Genomic DNA, 18,373 nt, shown 5'->3' with positions numbered 1-18,373 from the left:
CTTTATTGTGCCTAATTATATGTATGTATGTATGTGTGTCTCTGTGTGGATATGTGTATTTGAGTGGGGATGCCTTTAGAGGCCAGAGATGTTGGAGCCTTGTAGGACTGGGGTTGCAGGTGGTTGTAAACCACTTGATGTGGGTGCTGGGAATAGAACTCCTCTGGTGGTTTGAAAAAAAAAAAATGCCCTCCATAGGGAATGGCACTGTTAAGGGATATGGCCTTGCTGGAATAGATGTGCCTTGTTGAAGGTTCTGAGGTCTCCTTTGCTCAAGCTGTGCTCTGTGCCACAGATCAAGATACAGAACTCTCAGCTCCTTCTCCAGCACCATGTTCTGCCATGATGACAGTGGACTAAACCTCTGAACTGTAAACCAGGCACAAATAAATGCTTTCCTTCATAAGAGTTGATGTGGTCATGGTGTCTGTTCACAGCAATAGAAACACTAACTAACATACTCTGGAAGAGCAGTGGTATTCTTACCCATGAGCTATACTCTAGTTCCTAAAACGAAAAAGGAGTCTGTGTATACATGTATGTCTAGCTGTGGGTTTGCGAGTGCAGTTCCTCCAGAGACCGGAACACATCACCTGGAACCGGAGTTACAGGAGGTTGTGAGCCCCCTGGTGTGGGTGTTGGGAACTGAATCATTTCTGCAGCACCTTCCTTCTTCTTTATAATTTTTTTAAATTTAAAATTGAAACAATGTTGTTTTACATGTCAATCCCAGTTCCCGCACCCTCCCATCCTCCCCTGTTCCCACCCCACCAACCCCCATCACTTCCCCTTTCTGCTCCCCAGGGAGCAGATTTCCATGGGGAGTCTTCAAAGTCTGTCATATCATTTGGAGCAGGGCCCAGGCCCTCCCCATGTGTTTAGGCCAAGGGAGTGTCTCTCTAAGTGGGATGGGCTCCCAAAGTCCATTCGTATGCCTTCATCTAGTAGCTGATGGAAACAGAAGCAGACACCCACAGCTAAACACTGAGCCCAACTCCTGGAATCCAGTGGCAAGGAGGGAGGAGTAGCAAGAAAAGGGGTCAAGACCGGAGAAACCCATAGGAACAGCTGGCCTCCCTTCTTTTTAGAGAAAGATGATGAGATACAGCTGTGACTTAAGATGGATGGGTTGGTCACGAAGTCTGACTATGTCAGAAGCCACATGGGGGAAGGAGACAACTGACTCCAGTAGTTGCTCCCTGACCTCTGAACAAGGGCTGCAGGTAGAGCTCAGTGGTAGACAGTCTGTCCTGCCTGTGTGAGACCCAGTAGCTTCCTTGCACCTCTTCCTCCCAGTGACAGCACCGAGAAGGAAGCTGGGAAGTGATTGTGTATGGGGAACAGAACTAGTAGTAAGGGACAGAAGCAGAAATACATTTTTTTCCTCCCTTGAGACAGGGTTTCCCTGTGTAGCTTCGAAGCCTGTCCTGGAACTAGCTCTTGTAGTCTTGTAGACCAGGCTTGTTTCCAACTCACAGAGATCCGCCTGCCTCTGCCTCCCAAGTACTGGGATTAAAGGTATGCACCACCACCGCTGGACATATTTGTTTAATCTTAATGATTATATTTTAGAAAGAGGTTTAAAAACAACAACAACAAAGAGCTAAAGATCAGAGAAATAAAGGGGCACAGGATTCAGAGCCAGTTATTGGAAGAGCTGGATTCAAACAGGAGTCCTCAAGTTTCCCGCTGGGGCTCAGCTTGTTTGCTCACAGAAGCCTCTGATTGAGGACATGCTTAGGGGCTGGCATGGAGTCAGATGCTAGGGGAGAGATGAGTTAAGTCCTCCCACTGTTTCTAGCCCCTGGTGCTGGGGGGGCACACATGTCAACAAGCCCTTATAATGTAGTGTGGGGGTATATGATCATATCATTATGTGAAGTTTGGAAATGAGAGCTGTTTTTAGCCACAGTCAGTTAAGACTGTTGTCTTTTCATTTTACTTCCCCTTCATAGAACTTTCACTAATGTCAGGCGGTATTGGAATAGCTGTGGGCTCCTGTGATATTGCTACAGAGAAGTAGTGCAGAGACTACGTGTGCTATGGATTTAGTAGGATATATCTAGGTAGTTGGTTTTCAGTCACTCCCAATATAGTTATGCTATTGACAGCTATCCTTGCATAGGATTGGAGTAACAATAGATACCTGATTAATAAAAGAGAAGGCAGAAATAGAACGCAAAGAGAACATTAACAGATGAGACAAAAAAACACAGCAAAAGGTAGATCTAACCTAAGTTTGTCAATAATCACATTACATGTAAATGGCCTAAATATTTCAACAAAAGGGAAGAGATTGTCAGATTAGGTTAAAAAAAAAAAACCCATGAGATTTAGAAATCTGGAGAGATGGCTCAGCCATTGAAAACACTGGCTATTCTGGCAGAGTCCCTGGGTTGGATTCCAAGCACTCATATGGTGGCACACAATGGGCTGTAACTCCAATTCCAGGGGATTCAATGCCCTCTTTTGGTCTCTCTGGGCATTGTATGTATGTGGTGCACAGGCACATATGCAGACAAAAATGTCCATACACACAGAATAAAATAAAACAACAAAAAAGAAACAACAAAATGTAAACTTCAAAAACATGTTTATAAGCAATATATTCTAATAGTGTAAACACACAGACAAAAGAAGCAAAAGAATTATAAAAGATACAGTGTGCTAAAATTAATCAAAAGAAAGTAGATTTAGGGGCAAAGAACACCATTATTGTATTACTCACTCTCTTTTTTTTTTTTTTTTTCCTCCTGTGACAAAAACAACCTAAGGAAAGAAAGGTTTATTTTGCCTCAGTTTGAGGTACAGTCCACCACAGTGGAGAAGGCGTGGCAACTGGTCACATGATGTCCATAATTAGAAAGCAGAGAGTTAACAATCAAGACTAGCCATCACCTGTATCAAGGATAAAAAAACAATAGTTATATAATGATAAGAGGATCATTTAGTTAATCAGCCATAACAAGTCTATATGACTGTGTATTTAATTTCAAAGAATCAAACTACACGAAGCAAAAGCCAGTAAAACTTCAAAGAAAAATGAACAAGTCCACAATTATAGTAGATTTCAATATCTCTTTTCTTTGCAATTTAATTTTTTTTTCTTTTTTGAGACAGGATTTCTCTGTGTAGTGCTAGACAGGACTGTCCTGGAACTCACTCTATAGACCAGGTTAGCCTCAAACTCACAGAGATCCACCTGCCTCTGCCTGCCTCTGCCTCCGGAGTGCTAGGATTAAAGGCATGTGCTACAACTGACTGGCATCAATATCTCCTTTCTCAATATTGGAACATAAAGACTAAAGTATCAGTGAGGGCTAAAAAAACTGGGATAATACTGTCAACTGACTTTACCACTTTCTGTCTCTTTTTCCCTAAATAGGGTCACTGTGTGTCTGTGTATGTGATTGTGCGTGTGTGCACTGTGTGCATGTGCGTGTGCATGCATCTGTCTGTCTGTCTGTCTGTAAGTATGGGTATGTGAATGCCATAGCGTGTGTGTAGGACAGAGAACAAATGAGAACATGTGGGTCCCAGAACGGAAGTGAGGTCATCAACCTTGGTGGCAGGTGTCTTTATTCGTTGCAATATCTTGTTGGTTCAATAATACATTTCTAATTAAACTATAGAGCCAGGCGGTGGTGGCACATGCCTTTAATACAAGCACTCTGGAGGCAGAGGCAGGTGGATCTCTGTGAGTCTGAGGCCAGCCTTGTTTACAGAGAGTTCCAGGACAGCGAAGGCTATTACACAGAGAAATCCTGTCTCAAAAAACTAACAAAACAAAACAACAACAACAAACCCCTGTAGATCAGTGGTTCTCAACTTTCTTAATATCTTTGAATACAGTTCTTCATGTTTGGTGACCATCAACCATAAAATTATTTTTGTTACTACTTCATAACTATAATTTTGCTGCCATTATGAATCATAATGTAAATATCTGATATGTAGGATATTTCATATGTGACCCCTGTAAAAGGGTTATTTGACCCAGTTGTGACCCACAGGTTAGGAACTGCTGCTATGGATCAAGAAAAGCCAAAAGAGCCAGGCAAGGCCCGTTAGCCTCGCCTACAGCTGACAAGGTTCTAGGCCATTATAACCCTGACCCTGCCTCAAACAAATAAAGTAAAAGATGCCCGACCAAACGTCGTCTTTTGACCTCTACACGTTGGAGCATCCACCACCCAAAATGTACCCACTCACACATGAACACATACCCTACCACTCCAAAACAGTGCAACTATTATGGTCATTTTCTTAAAAAGACAATTTGAGGGCTGACCATATGGCTCAGTTGGTAGAGCGCTTGCTTGGCATACACAAAGCTCTCCGTGAAATCTCCGACACCACATCAAACAGGCATGCCTGTAATCCCAGCACTTACAGGTGGAGGCAGGAAGGTAGGGAATTCACAACCAGCCCGGGCACACCATAACAAGATAGTGTGAGGACTGGCATGTAGCTGTGCGACCGAGTTCTTGACTAGGCCATGGATTCATTGACAGCTTCACAAAAAGGAAAAGAAAAGAAGATAATCTGAATATCCTGTAGGATTCACCATCTGACTCTGGTGTCACAGGAACAGTAAGCCATGGTTTATGACTGCCTCATGACATTCTGCCAGAGCGAGAATTCCCCTTCCCGGTGTCCCTGGGATGTGTGTCATCTGCACTCAGAAAATGGGCTCACATGCCATTTGCTGTTACTGGAACCTAGGTATCTGTTGAGCCGAGGCTGGCCTAATGTTGCTGGCCGAGCCAGAGCTGCTCTGTGGCTGGCTGCTGCTGAAACCCATGGGTGGGTACCTTCAGCTCTGGCTGTGAAGGTCTCATTCTTAGTGTGCTCTGAGAGCATGGCCATACAAGTGACAAAGAGAGGCCCCTCACTGGAAGGCTTCTGTGACCCAGTGTGGGTAGCCTCAGTAGGTGGCTCTCCGTTTCACAAACAGCTATCCTTTTGTCCCCAGAGTGGCTGGGGCAGGACTAGTTCCTATGGGCCTCTTTGGGTGTCTTTGGAGGGACACACTCCTCCAGGCCCAACCTCTCTGTAGAATGTACTGGACTGCCAAAGTCCCCCCCCCCTGCTACTCTTTCAGGGATCCCCATTGTGTTTTATCTGATCCCTTCTGGGTTTGACAGCTGAGCCAGCATCCCAAGCTGGGCATCTTTTATGTGGCCCGCCAGTTCTATATGTCTGTCCAGCAGCATGTAGTTCATACTGTATATAGGGTAAGGTAAATACCACTGGGGCGGGGGGTTGAAGGATGGAGTGGGGGACTGCATCCAGTCTATCAGGAAGCTGTGTTAACAGTGGCTCTTACGGATAGAGGAGGTCGGTGGGTAGTGTTGCCTTTGCCTAGTTCCGCCCTGCCACCCCTGTCAATAATCCTAAGCAAAAACTGTGGGTTCTGTTTAGCACCTCATCCCAGCACACAGCACAGGACTGGGCACACAGTAAAGGTGTGGTTGAATAGCAGATAATACTAGGACTGGTAGTCACGCTTTAGAAGTAGCAGTCGGCTTTTGCTTCCAGTGGCTGCCAGGTGCCCACTCTTCAACCTCTGCCCTGTGACCAGGGTTTGACAACTCTGGGGCTGAAGTGCCTACAAGACTCTTGGCATAGAACCTGTCCTCTAAGACCTCCCACCGGGGACCTCTGGGATCTGCTGACCCCGCCGCCCCTGGTGGCCCCACCCTCTCCAGGCAGGGGAGGGAGGGCACAGACTGGCCCAGGAACTCGTCTGGCCGCTCCCGCCTTCTGCCTACAGCCAGCGTTTCCGCCGAGCTCCAGCGGCAGACGCTGCTCTGGCACCCGGGGGGTCCCCCACTCAACCCTGCCAACCTTGGAGTCAGCATTGTCCCGGGACTTGGGTAAGATCCCCGGTGCGCGCGGTCACTCTTCCCCTTCTGGAAGGGCACACGTGTTCCTGGCGTCTCAGCTCCGTGGGTCGCCTCTCTGTACGACTCTCAGGTCGGTCTCTGCTGGGGACTGGCTGGTGCTTAGGTGCTAACCTCCGTGAGGATTGGGGAGGGCTCCAGGCTTGCCACCAGGGACCTGAGGGCTCAGACTTCCCAGAAGGTGCACCTTGTGTTGATTTACTTGGCATAAGGTGAGGTGAGAACAATTCCTGAGCAAAAGCCAAATCTGAGAATTTGGGCTGGGCCCAGGCCCTCCGCAGCTGGCCACGTGGGAGGTCCACTCGTCTCAGGAGCTGGCACAGACTAGAATCCGTTTATCACAACCTATCCGGCAGGATGGTATTCAGGGCTGGTGAAACATTGCTTCCCCAGAGGGGTTCCACCCTCTCCCCACCCTCAGGAACACTGCTTGTCCTCTTCCTGGGCCAGTCAGTGGGCTTCCCGTTGCTATCCTTTACAGGCTTTTACTCCACCAAGTGCAGGGTTTGGCACTAGGGCCTGGCTCTGAATAGTCCCCTCCGTTTCCTCTTCTGCCGGTGTCATTACTCTTTTCTTGGCCCCTCCCTTCATCAATGCCCCGCCCCCTTTATCTCAAAGCTTCCCTTAATCTGCCACACTGCAGGGCCCCAGAGGCTGGGGACAGAGAGAGGGTGACAATATTCCGCTTCATGCATTCATTTGAGCAGATGTATTCGGGCAAGTACTTCCGCTCAGTGTCCCCTTGCCTGTAATATCCCTCCATCCCCCATTGCTAGATGCTCACTGAACGTCTATTACGTTCAAGGCTCTCACTGTGAAGGGGCAGGGTGTCCTGATGAATCTGTTCCATTTCCACTGCCGGCTTACTAGAGGTTAAAAAAAATTAAAGAGGACATCAACATAAGCCAACTAAACTAACAGAGAAAACGCACTACGTGGGGATGCAGTTTTCCTCCCATGCACAATGCCCTGGGCTCAAGTTCCAGCACACAGAGAGAAATGTATGAAATGTGTGCAGAGGTGACAACTGTCAAGTCTCTGGGCCTCATTATCATATCCCTACTGCAATGTACCATTGGTCTATCTCTCTGGTCCAGCAGAATTGACATCTCTAGGGATTTTGTTAGACAGGTAAGTGCCTGGGGTTAACTTCTGCTCTACTGAAACAAAAACCTTGGAGTATGGCGCTGGAGCGATGGCTCAGCAGTTAAGAGCACTGACTGCTCCTCCAGAGGACCAGGGTTCAATTCCCAGCACCCACATGGCTGCTCACAACCATCAGTTCCAGGGGATCTAATGTCCTCTCTTCTAAGGGCTCTAGAGGTACAAGTGGACAGACATGCGTGCTGGCAAAACATACATATAGAATCAAAGATAAAAACAAACTACACACCTGCCTGGGCCCAGCACCCTGGATATTAAGGGGCCTTTGGGAGACCCTGATGCAGGCTCAAGTTTGGGCCCTTTTAGGACCTAGGATAGATGTCTCCATGTGGGGCTGTGGTCTGGGTATTGAGGAAGGGGCCCAGAGATGAGGGAGATGTGGTCCCCGCCGCCGTTGGGACTCAGGCGCGTTGGAAGGGGAGGTGGATGCCCATGGAAATATCTCTTAGTGGGGGCAGAACCTCTGAGGCTCACAGGAACCAGTCATAGCTCTGTGAGTCGCAGGAGTCTCTGTAAAAAGATTTAGTTCCCTGTTGTGCACTCTGGGGTTCAGCCTCCTTGGAAGTCGTCCTTGATGTCTGAGTGAAGCCTCTCCATGGTGTGCCTGTGGCAGGATCAGCTGGATGGGGCTCTTCTCCAGCTTTACTTTCCACATCTGAGCCTGAGGTGGTCCTGCAGAGAGAGGGTTTCAGTAGCAGGGTCTGTTACATTCCCGTGGACGCAGTGAGATGAGCTGCCGGGGGTCTCTCCACACCTGCTCTGACTTCCTTTCCAGGCTTCATCGTGTTGAGCAGGTTCACCACGTGCAGACGAACATCAGTGTTTCAACACTGTTTCCCGATCCGTAAGGCCCCCTTTGACAGTCTCCTGATTTCCCGTAGGGTGACACCATCCCATAGCCAGGACTGCACCTGTCCTGTCCTGTCCTGTCCTGCCAGGCTTTCCTCCACTCCCCCCCCCCCCCAGCCTGCCCAAGTCCATTCAGGCTCTAGGCTGGCTTTAGTACCACCTCCTCCAGAAGCCACCTGGATTTCTCTAGTCCTTAATGCCATCTGTGTGTGTGTGTGTGTGTGTGTGTGTGTGAGAGAGAGAGAGAGAGAGAGAGAGAGAGAGAGGAGGGGCAGAGTTACTTTCCTCAATTGCTTTTTCATCTTTAACAATTTTTAATTTGTTTCATTTGTTATTATTAACTATATGTGTATGGATGACGTGCATATGGCAGGGGCACATGTGGAGGGGGCGCATTTGTGGAGGTCAGAGGACAACTTTGTGCAGTCAGTGCTCTCATTCCACTTTTATGTGGCTCAGGGGGTTGAATTCAGGCTGTCAGGCTGGTGTTGTTGGGCAGTGGCTTAGTGCTCCATTGCTGTGAAGAGACACCATGACAAAGAAAAATTTTTTCTTTTTCTTTCTTTCTTTCTTTCTTTTTTTTTGAGACAGAATTTCTCTGTAGTTCTAGAGCCTGTCATGGAACTCCATCTGTAGATCAGGCTGGCCTCGAACTCACAGAGATCCACCAATGCCTGGCTAAAGGCAACTTTTTTTTAAGATTTATTTATTATGTATATAGTGTTCTGCCTGCATGTATGTCTACATACCAGAAGAGGGCACCAGATCTCATTATAGATGGTTGTGAGCCACCATGTGGTTGCTGGGAACTGAAAACTCAGGACCTCTGGAAGAGCAGCCAGTGCTCTTAACCTCTGAGCCATCTCTCCTGCCCCTAAAGGCAACTCTTATAAAAGAAATTGGGGGTTAGCTTACAGATTTAGAAGTTTAGTCTATTATCAGCATGGTGGAGAGCATAGAGGCACTCAGACAGACGTGGTGCTGGAGAAGTAGAATTCTATATCCAGATCCACAGGCACAGGCAGCAGATCAACACTGCACCTGGCTTGGGCTTCTGAGACCTCAACACCCACCCTCAGTGACACACTTCCTCCATCAGGTCACACCTATTCCAACAAGGCCACACCTCTTTCTTCTCACGTAGTGCACTCTTGATGGCCAAGCATTCACATATGACCTATGGGGGTCCTGTCATTCAAACCACCACAGGCAGCAAGCACCCTTTGCATGCTGAGCCACCCCATGGTCTCACTTTATTTTTTGAAACAGGGTCTCTCAGTGAACCTGGAGCCTACCCATTCTTTTAGATAGGCTGGTCTGCAAACCCCAGGGACCTTGTATATCTCTGTTTCCCTAGTGCTGGGATCCCAGGTGCCCACCACTGCATCCAGCCTTTTACATGGGTACTAAGGAGCCAAACTCAGGTCTCCATGCTTCCAATAACACTTTGCAAAACGAGCTATCTCCTCAACCTCTACTACCATTCAGAAAGTATTTATTTTTAATTAGGTGTAGGTGTGTGTGTGTCTGCATCTACAGATGCCCATGGAGCTCAGAGACATTGGCTCTCCTAGAGCTGGAGTTACAGATGGTTGTGAGCTGCCTCTCATGGGTGTTGGAACCAAACTTAGCTCCTCTGGAAGAGAAGCAAGTGCACTATACCACTGAGCCAGTCCCCATCCTCTTATTTTTTTTTTAAATGACGTCTAACATGGTATTATAGATCAAGCTGGCCTGAAACTCACTATGTAGTCTAGGTTGGTCTTGAACTCATGGCTGTCCTGCCTCAGCTTCCAGAGTATTGGGTTTACAGGCATGAGTTAGCACACTTGGTGTCCATTTTGCCGTTTTGAAGCTATGCCTTCAGTTTCTCTTTTGCAGATAGATGACAAGACCTCACAAGGATGGTGTGATAGCCCTTGGTTCCTACAGCAGAGGCTTTGAGAGAGGAGAGGACTTGCTCAGAGTCCTGGGCAATGGTAGTGAACTCAGAGCCTTTGGCAGAGGGCATGTTATCAGCTGAGTGGGGACTAAAATGGAAGCAGAGAGCAGAAGAGACTGTCCCTTCTGCTCTGTGCCGGCTGTGACGCCCAGGGATGCGTCCCTTCTCAACTCCAAGGGTCATCCTTGTGGGAGAGGGCCAGGGCCAGCAGGAAGCCTGAGTCACAGAAGGGCTCTGGTATTCTAGGACTATGTCCTCAGCCACTTGTTCACCCTTTCCCTTTGGCCTCCAATAAGACGTTTTTGTTCCGTCCAGTGTGAGTGTTAAGCCCTCGTGCAGAAGTGATAGGGGAAAGGGGAAATCCTGGAGGGTTTCAAGCTGTTGATGGCCATACGTGCTGAGTCTGCATGGCATGAATGGTGGACTTTGGCAGCTGCCTCCTTTAGAAGAATCACTAGTTAACATGAAAGTGGCTGTTGGGGGCTGGTATACTGTCTCCCAGATCAGCAGTTGCTGGATGTGGGCAGGCTGGCCATAGGAGCCAGTCAGCAGCACTCTAAAAGGTGAAATCCTGGCAGGTGGATCTGGTGTATCTCTAGGAGGCTTTGGCAGTTTCCTGGCATCCTGCCATGCTCCAGCCTGCCCTCTTGTGGATGAATGGAATCTTTGGCAAGAGAACTGGAGCTCTGCGACCTGGGAGTCATTCTGTTAGCTAAGGACAGGGCGTAGGGGGCTGGAGTTTGACTGAGTCTGGTGGAGCCAGTAGGTGGGCACCAGTCCCCATTTGGCTGTGGCCCAGCTGGCGGGTGCTAGGAGCCTTCTGTGCTGGGGTTGTATGTGTGTGTTGGGGGGGGCACAGAGGGCGGATTGAGGAGAGGCCAGGACATGGGGCGGAGATATTAGCAGCTGGCTCTGGAGGGCGGGAGCTTGGGAGGAGGAGCCCTGGGAAGCCGGCTGCCTTTGGAGCTGCTGGCCGCCTGTGGCTCAGGTGACCAGAGGCCCTCTAGGAGTGTGCAGACCCCCCAGAGCCTGGCAACCCAGCAGGCAGAGCAGCAATGATCCAGAATGTGGGAAACCACTTGCGAAGGGTATGGAATGGTGGGTTAGGGTGGTCTGGGAGCCAGATGGGCCTCCCGATGTGGGGCCCAGAAAGTAGTTGCTTCCCTTTTTAGTCAGGATCTGCATCTCCAGCCTCACTGTCTGATGTCTGTTCTGTAGTTCCCTCTGGAAGGAGAAATTGCAGAACCCACGGACTTCTTAAATTATAACTAGTAGTCTCCCCAAAGAGCCCCGGGGTCAGTAGGCTCCCTCAGCCTGGCAGTTTGTGGCTGGGTGGAATGTCCTCTGTAGCAAGTTCTGGAATTCTGTTTGGTTGAGTGTGTGTCCTGTGCACATAATGCTGCTGCTGCTGCTGCTGGTGTGTGTGTGTGTGTGTGTGTGTGTGTGTGTGTGTGTGTGTGTGTGCGCGCGCGCACGCTCAGGGCTCTATCTCCTAACCTCCCCAGCTCAGGACTCCAAGCTGACTCTTGACAGAATTTACAGTGTGAGGGTGTGTGTGCACAGGCGAGAACAGGAGAGTAAGGACACAACCATGTGAGGGAAAGGCTGTGTGGAAAATGTCCTATGGAGTGACCTTCTGGAGTACTTTTTCCTGGAACCTCCTAACTGGAACTTTGGAGCAGATATAGGTTGCTGAGGTCCCAGAAACACCCAAGTGTCAATGGCTCACTGGGGGCCTTTGGCCTGTTGCCTGGAGAAGGACTCAGGACAGCCTGGGCAGCCTGTGCTGAGCACAGTAGCTGCCAACGGAGGACATTTCAGAAGAGGCAAATACATGCCTCACCCGCCTCTTTGCCAGCACGCAGCTCAGCATCCCTGCCCAGCCCCAGGGACCTTGTCCTCTTTCATCTGCTCTCACAGTAGGGGGTAAAGTAACTGTGGCACCTGCTCAGACTTACCTGGCAGGTCACCATCTTGGTGGCATGCTTGTCTAGGTCTCTCTGCAGGCTCTCATCCATCCCTCTGTGTTCATAGCAGCACCATACTGACTGGCTTCTCCTGCCTCCGTGGGCCACATAGGCTTTCTCCAGCTGCTGTGTATTCCATACCTTCCACCAGTGATCTCAGCCTCCCTGTACCTCCCCTAGCCTGCTGTCTCTCCGGCAGTTTCCTTCTCGGACTCCAGATTCAGCTGGGATGCTGCCTCCTCTGGAAGGCCTTCCTAGATTTTTTTTTTTTTCATGACATCATATACCCTTTGTGAGCCCTGCTCTCACTAGGATGGGAGCTTGGCTCATATCTCTATCTCCATACCCAAGACAACTTTACAAGATGTGATTGATGTACCTAGGCCTAGCCAGAGGCCAGGGGATACCTAGAGAATAAATGTGGGCAGACAGTTTCTCAGCCAGGCCCAGGGTGGAATCTGAGCCATTGGGCCTCTTGCTTCTGCCCCCTGACCCCAGGGTAGAGTATCCTCATGTTGTGACTTTGCCAGACAGAATGCTAAGTGCATGCACCTTCACTTGCCCTGTTCAGTGTGGCAGGTCCTTTTTACCTTCCCTGTGGTGGCTAATCTTCACTGTTAGCTTGACGGAGTTCAGTCAAGAGTGTTTCTATAGAGGTCTAAGTGGTGGTGGTGGGGAGACCCACCCTGAATGTGGATGACACAATGCTATGCACTGGGGCCCTGGCCTGAGTAAAAATAGAAAAAGGGGAAAGTATCAGGGTACCAGCACCATTTCTCTATGCTTCCTGACTGTGGACAGTGTGACTGACCATCATGTGCTTGCCTCATGGACTGTGTTTCCTGAAACCGTGAGCCAAGGCGAGCCCTTCCGTCCCTTAGCTACCCTGCAGGGTGTTTGGTTATAGCAGGAAAGAAAGTAACCCTTCACCCTGCTGCTCTCTCCCCACACTCATCCCAGATGAGAAATAACTCAGTCTCAGAGGGGTCACAGAGGCAGGAAGTGGCAGAGCTGGGATTTGAACTCAGTGGTGATGGTTTGAGAGCTTTTCTGGACATGAGGCTTAGCATTTCCACCCTGAGCCCTGATTTAATCTCAGCTAGCATCTAGCCTCTGGCTGTGGAGCTGGGTGTTGGGTGTGGAAATTGGGACAGAGGGCCACAGGGACCTCACATTAGTTGAAAGTGACATTGGTCATTACCTTTGAACTTGTGCCTGGTTGGCAGATCTTGAATTTCTGTGGCCTGTTAATTTCCTTTGCTCCTATGGAATAAAATGGGGAAATTTGGGGTGCTTTTCTTGGTTCTGAGCTATTTTCATTTTTATATTTGAGACAGGGCCTCATGTAACCCAGGCTGGCCTCAAATTTGATGAAGATGTTTCCAAAGATGATCTTGAACTTCTGATTCTCAGTTCTAGTCTGGTCCAAGTCCACTCCCAATGAGGCTTAGGAACCGTTTTGACTGTACAACTGGTGATGGGCTATTTGGCTCCATTCTCCTGAGACTCCCGCCCAGTTGGTCCTAATGGCAAGCTGATGGAGACCTGAACCAGCAGTGGGCGGGCATCTGTGCCCTGCTCATGGGCCTGTGTGCTGCTGAAGACCTCCATAGGACCCACTTTGAACCCCAGAACAGTGAGAGTGGCTTTTCCATCCTTCATCGTCCCCAGCCTCATTAGGGGTCTGGTTTGGGAAACAGCCCTTGGATTGGAATCTTGTCTTTCTCTCTCCCTTTCTTCTTTCTTTTCTTTTTTGTTTTGTTTTGAGATAGTTTCACTATGTAGCTCAGGATGGTCTCCTATTCCTGATCCTCCTGCCTTAGCTTTCTGAGTAATGGGATTACAAGTGTGTGCCATAGTGTCAGTCTTGGATTAGAATCTCATTTTCAGGTCTGGGAAGTTGGTTCAGCAGGTTCGAAACAAGAGGGTATATGTTCAAATCCCAAGCATCTATGCCAAAAGTTTGGCACAGCTCTGTGAGCCTGTATTCCCTGGGAACTAGCTAAGATTCTAGCCTGGCTAAAATGGTCAGCTTCTAGTTCAGTGAGAGACCCCACCTCAAACCAATAACGTGGCGAGGACAGGACACTTGACTTCTTCTGACCTCATGCATGTACAAAGGCATATACGCCACACACATATAAACTACACACACAAAACACCCACATGCAAACATATATATACACACAGAGGGGAGAAAAAATCTCATTTTACCCATTACTCACTGTGACTTTAGGCAAGATGTTTGTCTCTGGGTGCCTGTGTGCTGGGTGATCCTAGAAGTCCCCCAGCCTTGGATCTGAATGTTTGTGAAGAGGTGGCATATATAACTCTGATGTGGCAGGAGAGGGGGGGCCTATAGACAGAAAATGCTAATGCCCATCATACAGCAGGACCCAAAATGGCTGAATGGATGAGTGACCCCAGGGGATGGAGGGGTTGTGGTGGTGGTGGAAGGCTCTCTGAGGCTCAATAGCTTGTTCAGGAGCTGCATATGGACTCCAGACTCGGCCACCGGCAGATATCCACAGTGTTCTCAATCTGTGTAGTTGATATGTTTTTATCGTTCAAAACACAGCTCAGCCATCACTTCGCCTTTGACTCCCTATCGTGTCTGGCCCCAGAGTTAAAAAACGCTCCCTAACAATGTTACATCCAGTTCATTTGTTCTCTACATGGGTGTTTACTGAGGGGTATGATAGGTGCCGGAGTATGCTATGGCTTATGACAGCATGGATCCCAGCTGTTGAGCTAGTGGAGACAGTGGAAACCTGCCATGAATGCTGTGAATAACAGTAATAATGAGTGTCATATAAAGTATTACCCATGTCTGAGCATGCATGAACTCAGTCCTTATAACTCCAAATGCGCTTGGGCCCTATACTAAAGATGAAATGAGACAGAGAGGTTAAGTCACCTTCCCGAGGTTACACAGTTGTCAAGTAACATTGAACAGCTTGAAACTCAGGCTATCTAGACAGCAGGAACCCAGAGGATGTGGGTGGGGTCCTGAGTAGATGGACATCTGAGCAGGGGGACCCCGGAGGCTGAGGAGGTGGGGAGGGTCTCTGGGAGGCTCGCCTGGGCAGACAGAACCCTTCCTTTGCAGGCTTTAAGGCAGGGGAGTGCCAGGGGTCTGAGCTGCTTAGTGGAGCTTTAGCAGCCTGAGCCTGGGAGGAGCAGCTACCAGCTGCCTGCGGTTGGAGGGACTACAGTTGGCCTTGGAGTCTGGAGCATTGTGGGTGTTGTCTGTGAGCTTTCTGGGGGTTTTCTGGTCCTCTGGTTCAGTTTGTTTTTAAATTAATTTATTCTTGAAACAGGGTCTCACTATGTAGCCCTGGCTGGCCTTGAACTCATAGAGATCTGCCTGCCTCAGCCTCCCCAGTGTAGGGATTAAAGGCTTATACCACCATTCCTGCTGTTTCTTGACTTAGTACCTGCTTTTCTTTAATTGACCAGCTCCAAATGGTCCCAGCTACCTTCCTATCCCCCTTGCTTCTCCCAAAGGGGAATGGGGTTAGGACCAACCAGGAACCCACGAGGCACTAAAGGAGGTACCTGGGCTTGGGAAGTTGTTAGCCGGGGGCCCCTTCTTCATCTTCAGTTTGACTATGGAAGCATCTGCAACTCCAGTGAGTGGTCTTGCTGTCATCCCTTGGGAAGCCTCCTCTCCTCATCCTTGTACATTGACAGTGTAAGCTGGGGGACCCAGGCTGTCTGAGCTGACCCCACCACCCACGTGCCAGGGTCTGGGGCTGGTACCACCACTCTTCACCTGCACCTAGTGTGGTAGTGCAGCCACATTTTCCTCCTAGAGCCTTGGGAGAGCTGCCCACTACTTTGCTGGAGGATGGAAGGGTCCAGAGACACCAACTCACTCTGTTTGTGTAGACCACACGTCTCATCTGTGAACTGGATCCACCTCTGCCAGCATTGTTAGAACCACTGCTAGAACTCGAGACACTGGTGAACCACAGAACTTGCATGTCACTGGCCATGTTAAATAATCACTCCTGTTTCTCATCTGTCTGTGGGTTTCTGTCATGGCTCAGTGGCGGGGCATGTTGGTCAGGTGAGGTGGTAAAATGGTGGTTTCTGTTGAGGCCCTGCTGAATGGCAGGTGTATTTAAACCCCTAACTGCTTTACATGGCTGCTGGTTTTCAACTGGCTTTACAGAGGAGAAAGTCAAGGCACTGGTTTTATATCACTTTGAACTAGTTAGAGAATTAAACCATCTTGTCCAGGGACTCGAGAGATGGTTCAGTGGTTAAGAGCACTTGTTGCTGTTCCGGAGGACCCAGATTCTATTCCTGGCACTCACATGGTAGCTAAAAACTATCTGTAACTCCAGTTCCAGGGTATCCAGTGCCCTCTTCTGGCTCCAAGGAAACCAGGAACAGCTGAGGTGCCCAGATATACATGCAGGCAAAGTACCCATGCACATATATAAAAGCAAAAACATTAAAAAGTTTTGTCTGACCCCGGGCTCCCGCTGGGCAAGCCCTGGGTACTGTGGCTTCTCACCTTGTCCTAGGCTGACCTGGCTGAGCTGACAGTCTGGCATTTTTGCCTTAGGCCTGCTCTGTCCTGTGACTCCAGGACAGATGGTGCAGCCAGCTGGGTCCTCTGCCGGTGTCCCTGCCATTCCAGGAGTAGCCTCCCTATAGGTTGGACGTGACAGTAGAGTCATGGCAATGGCAACAAGGACCAGAGTGCTTTAAGGACAGGAATGAGCCAGACCAGACTTGTCCTTCAGTGCTGTTAGGGCACCTGAGGTGGCTATTAGCTCATAAAGACAGCACAGTATAGCTAGACTGGCAGAGGAGGACTGAGGTGGTCCTCGTCACTCAAGAGGGGTCCAGGCAGGCTTCCTGGAGTAGGTGACCATTAGCTCTGGCTGTAAACTTCTCTAAGGGGGCAGGCAGGGTTCAGCAGAGGCAACCGTATGGAGAGCCAGGAAAGAGCCCATCCCATAAGGAAAGGTAAATGACCCCTTGAGGAGTGGCTTTCTGTTCTGTCCTCCTTGGCCATATGATATAGGAATCTTTCCAAGGGCCTCCTCAGTAGCCATAACTACCCTCAGCAGATGACATATTGATGAATTAATGATACTTGAGGCAGTCCAGGGAGAAAAGCAGGACCTTGGCTCCATACTCACACCTTAAGCAAGCCCTGTAGACAACCTGGCTTCGGCTTTCTTTCCAGTGCTGGAGGGAAACCTGTCCCTGGCAGGATTTGCTGAGAAGTAAATGGCATCTTGTGTGTAGAGCCCCAGTAGGAAGTGTGTGAGGGCTGCCATATTGTAGGAATGGCTGCGAGCTGGTGCGCTGGCTTGCTCTCAGGGCATCTCTCCTCCATCCCCCTCCTTCCCTCTCTGTTGGGGTATTTCAGACACCTTGGCCCTGAAGTACATGGTTGAGGCTGTCCTTGAACTCCCGAGACAGCTGGGTCATTGGTGTGTGTCAGTCACTGCTGGGCATCTCAGGATGTTCCTTCCCTCCTCATGTGTGTATTTACCTCACACTTTAGAAAGTGCTGTATGAACCTTAGCTTGGCTCTTCAGAAAGAGAGGCCTAGGAAACCAGCCCCACACCAGCGGTCCAGACTGGACCTTTGTTCCGCAAGCTCAATGTGGCCCGTGGGCCTGATTCTCACATCTCTCCACTCCTTAGCCTTGTCTTGGGGTGTGGCCTGGCCTGGGTCAAAGAACTGAAAGGGAGCTGCCTATGGGCTTCAGAAGGCAGCCCAGGTTTCCCAAAGCCAGGTGGGTGGGTCCTCGTTTCCTTCAGATCCCTGATGAAGCCTGAAGAGACCAGAGCAGCATCTTCTTCTCCCCCAGATCACAGTCCTGTGAGTAGTGTGTGTGTGTGTGTGTGTGTGTGTGTGTGTGTGTGTGTGTGTGTATGAGTGATTCTGACTGGTTCTTTTCTTTGTGTCCATGTATGTGTGCTGTGCACACACATGTTCAGGATTCACTGGTGGAGACCAGAGGAAGACATCAAGTGTCCTGCTCTATCCCTCTTATTCCCTTGAGACTGAACCTGGAGCTAGGCTGGCAGCCAGAAAGTCATAACAAACTGCCTGTCACATACACCAATACCACACCACACCACACTACATTCCTTCCACACCACATCACACACACATACACACACCACGTCACATCACACATCACACCACACCCACCCACCACATATTACCCACAACCACACACACAACACACAGACCACACCAACCACACACAAACACCATACCACAACACACACACACATACACATGCACACATCACACCAACCACACATGCACAGCAGCAAGTGCTCTTACCTACTGAGCTACCTCCCTAGCCCTCTGGCTGCCTCTCTCCTAGTCCTCTCTGAGCCCCAGTGGGAATATGGGTTCGTGATGGTCCCTGTACCTGGGTCGTGCTGGTGAGAAGGTTCATATTAGCAGACATTTCCATGCTGGAGGAGACTCATTGTTAGAGAGTAAGCGGTGGGCCAGGCAAGATGGCTCAGTGGGGGAAGGCACGTGCTGCCAGGCTCTA

The 18,373-nt window shown here is 49.5% G+C and overlaps 1 protein-coding gene across 2 annotated transcripts in view; it reads left to right on the top strand.

The window, feature by feature from the left end:
- The first annotated feature begins 5,835 nt into the window (after positions 1-5,835).
- Positions 5,836-18,373, top strand: part of Acot11 (acyl-CoA thioesterase 11) — a 52,807-nt gene continuing 40,269 nt past the window's right edge. The window contains exon 1 of one of the 2 annotated variants that reach the window (XM_051188361.1): positions 5,836-5,879. Coding sequence is in view for 1 of the 2 variants with exons in the window: in XM_051188360.1 (XP_051044317.1) it covers positions 10,917-10,949 (33 nt within the window). In the remaining variant the exon portion in view is untranslated. Of the gene's footprint in view, positions 5,880-10,884; positions 10,950-18,373 lie in introns of those variants that run through there. The other variant, XM_051188360.1, reaches the window with a different exon arrangement.

Source organism: Phodopus roborovskii, unplaced genomic scaffold, assembly GCF_943737965.1.
Source record: "Phodopus roborovskii unplaced genomic scaffold, PHOROB, whole genome shotgun sequence".
NCBI classification, from domain to species: domain Eukaryota; kingdom Metazoa; phylum Chordata; class Mammalia; order Rodentia; family Cricetidae; genus Phodopus; species Phodopus roborovskii.
The sequence above is the reverse complement of the archived record's forward strand: the minus strand, read 5'-3'. Positions and strand labels throughout refer to the sequence as shown.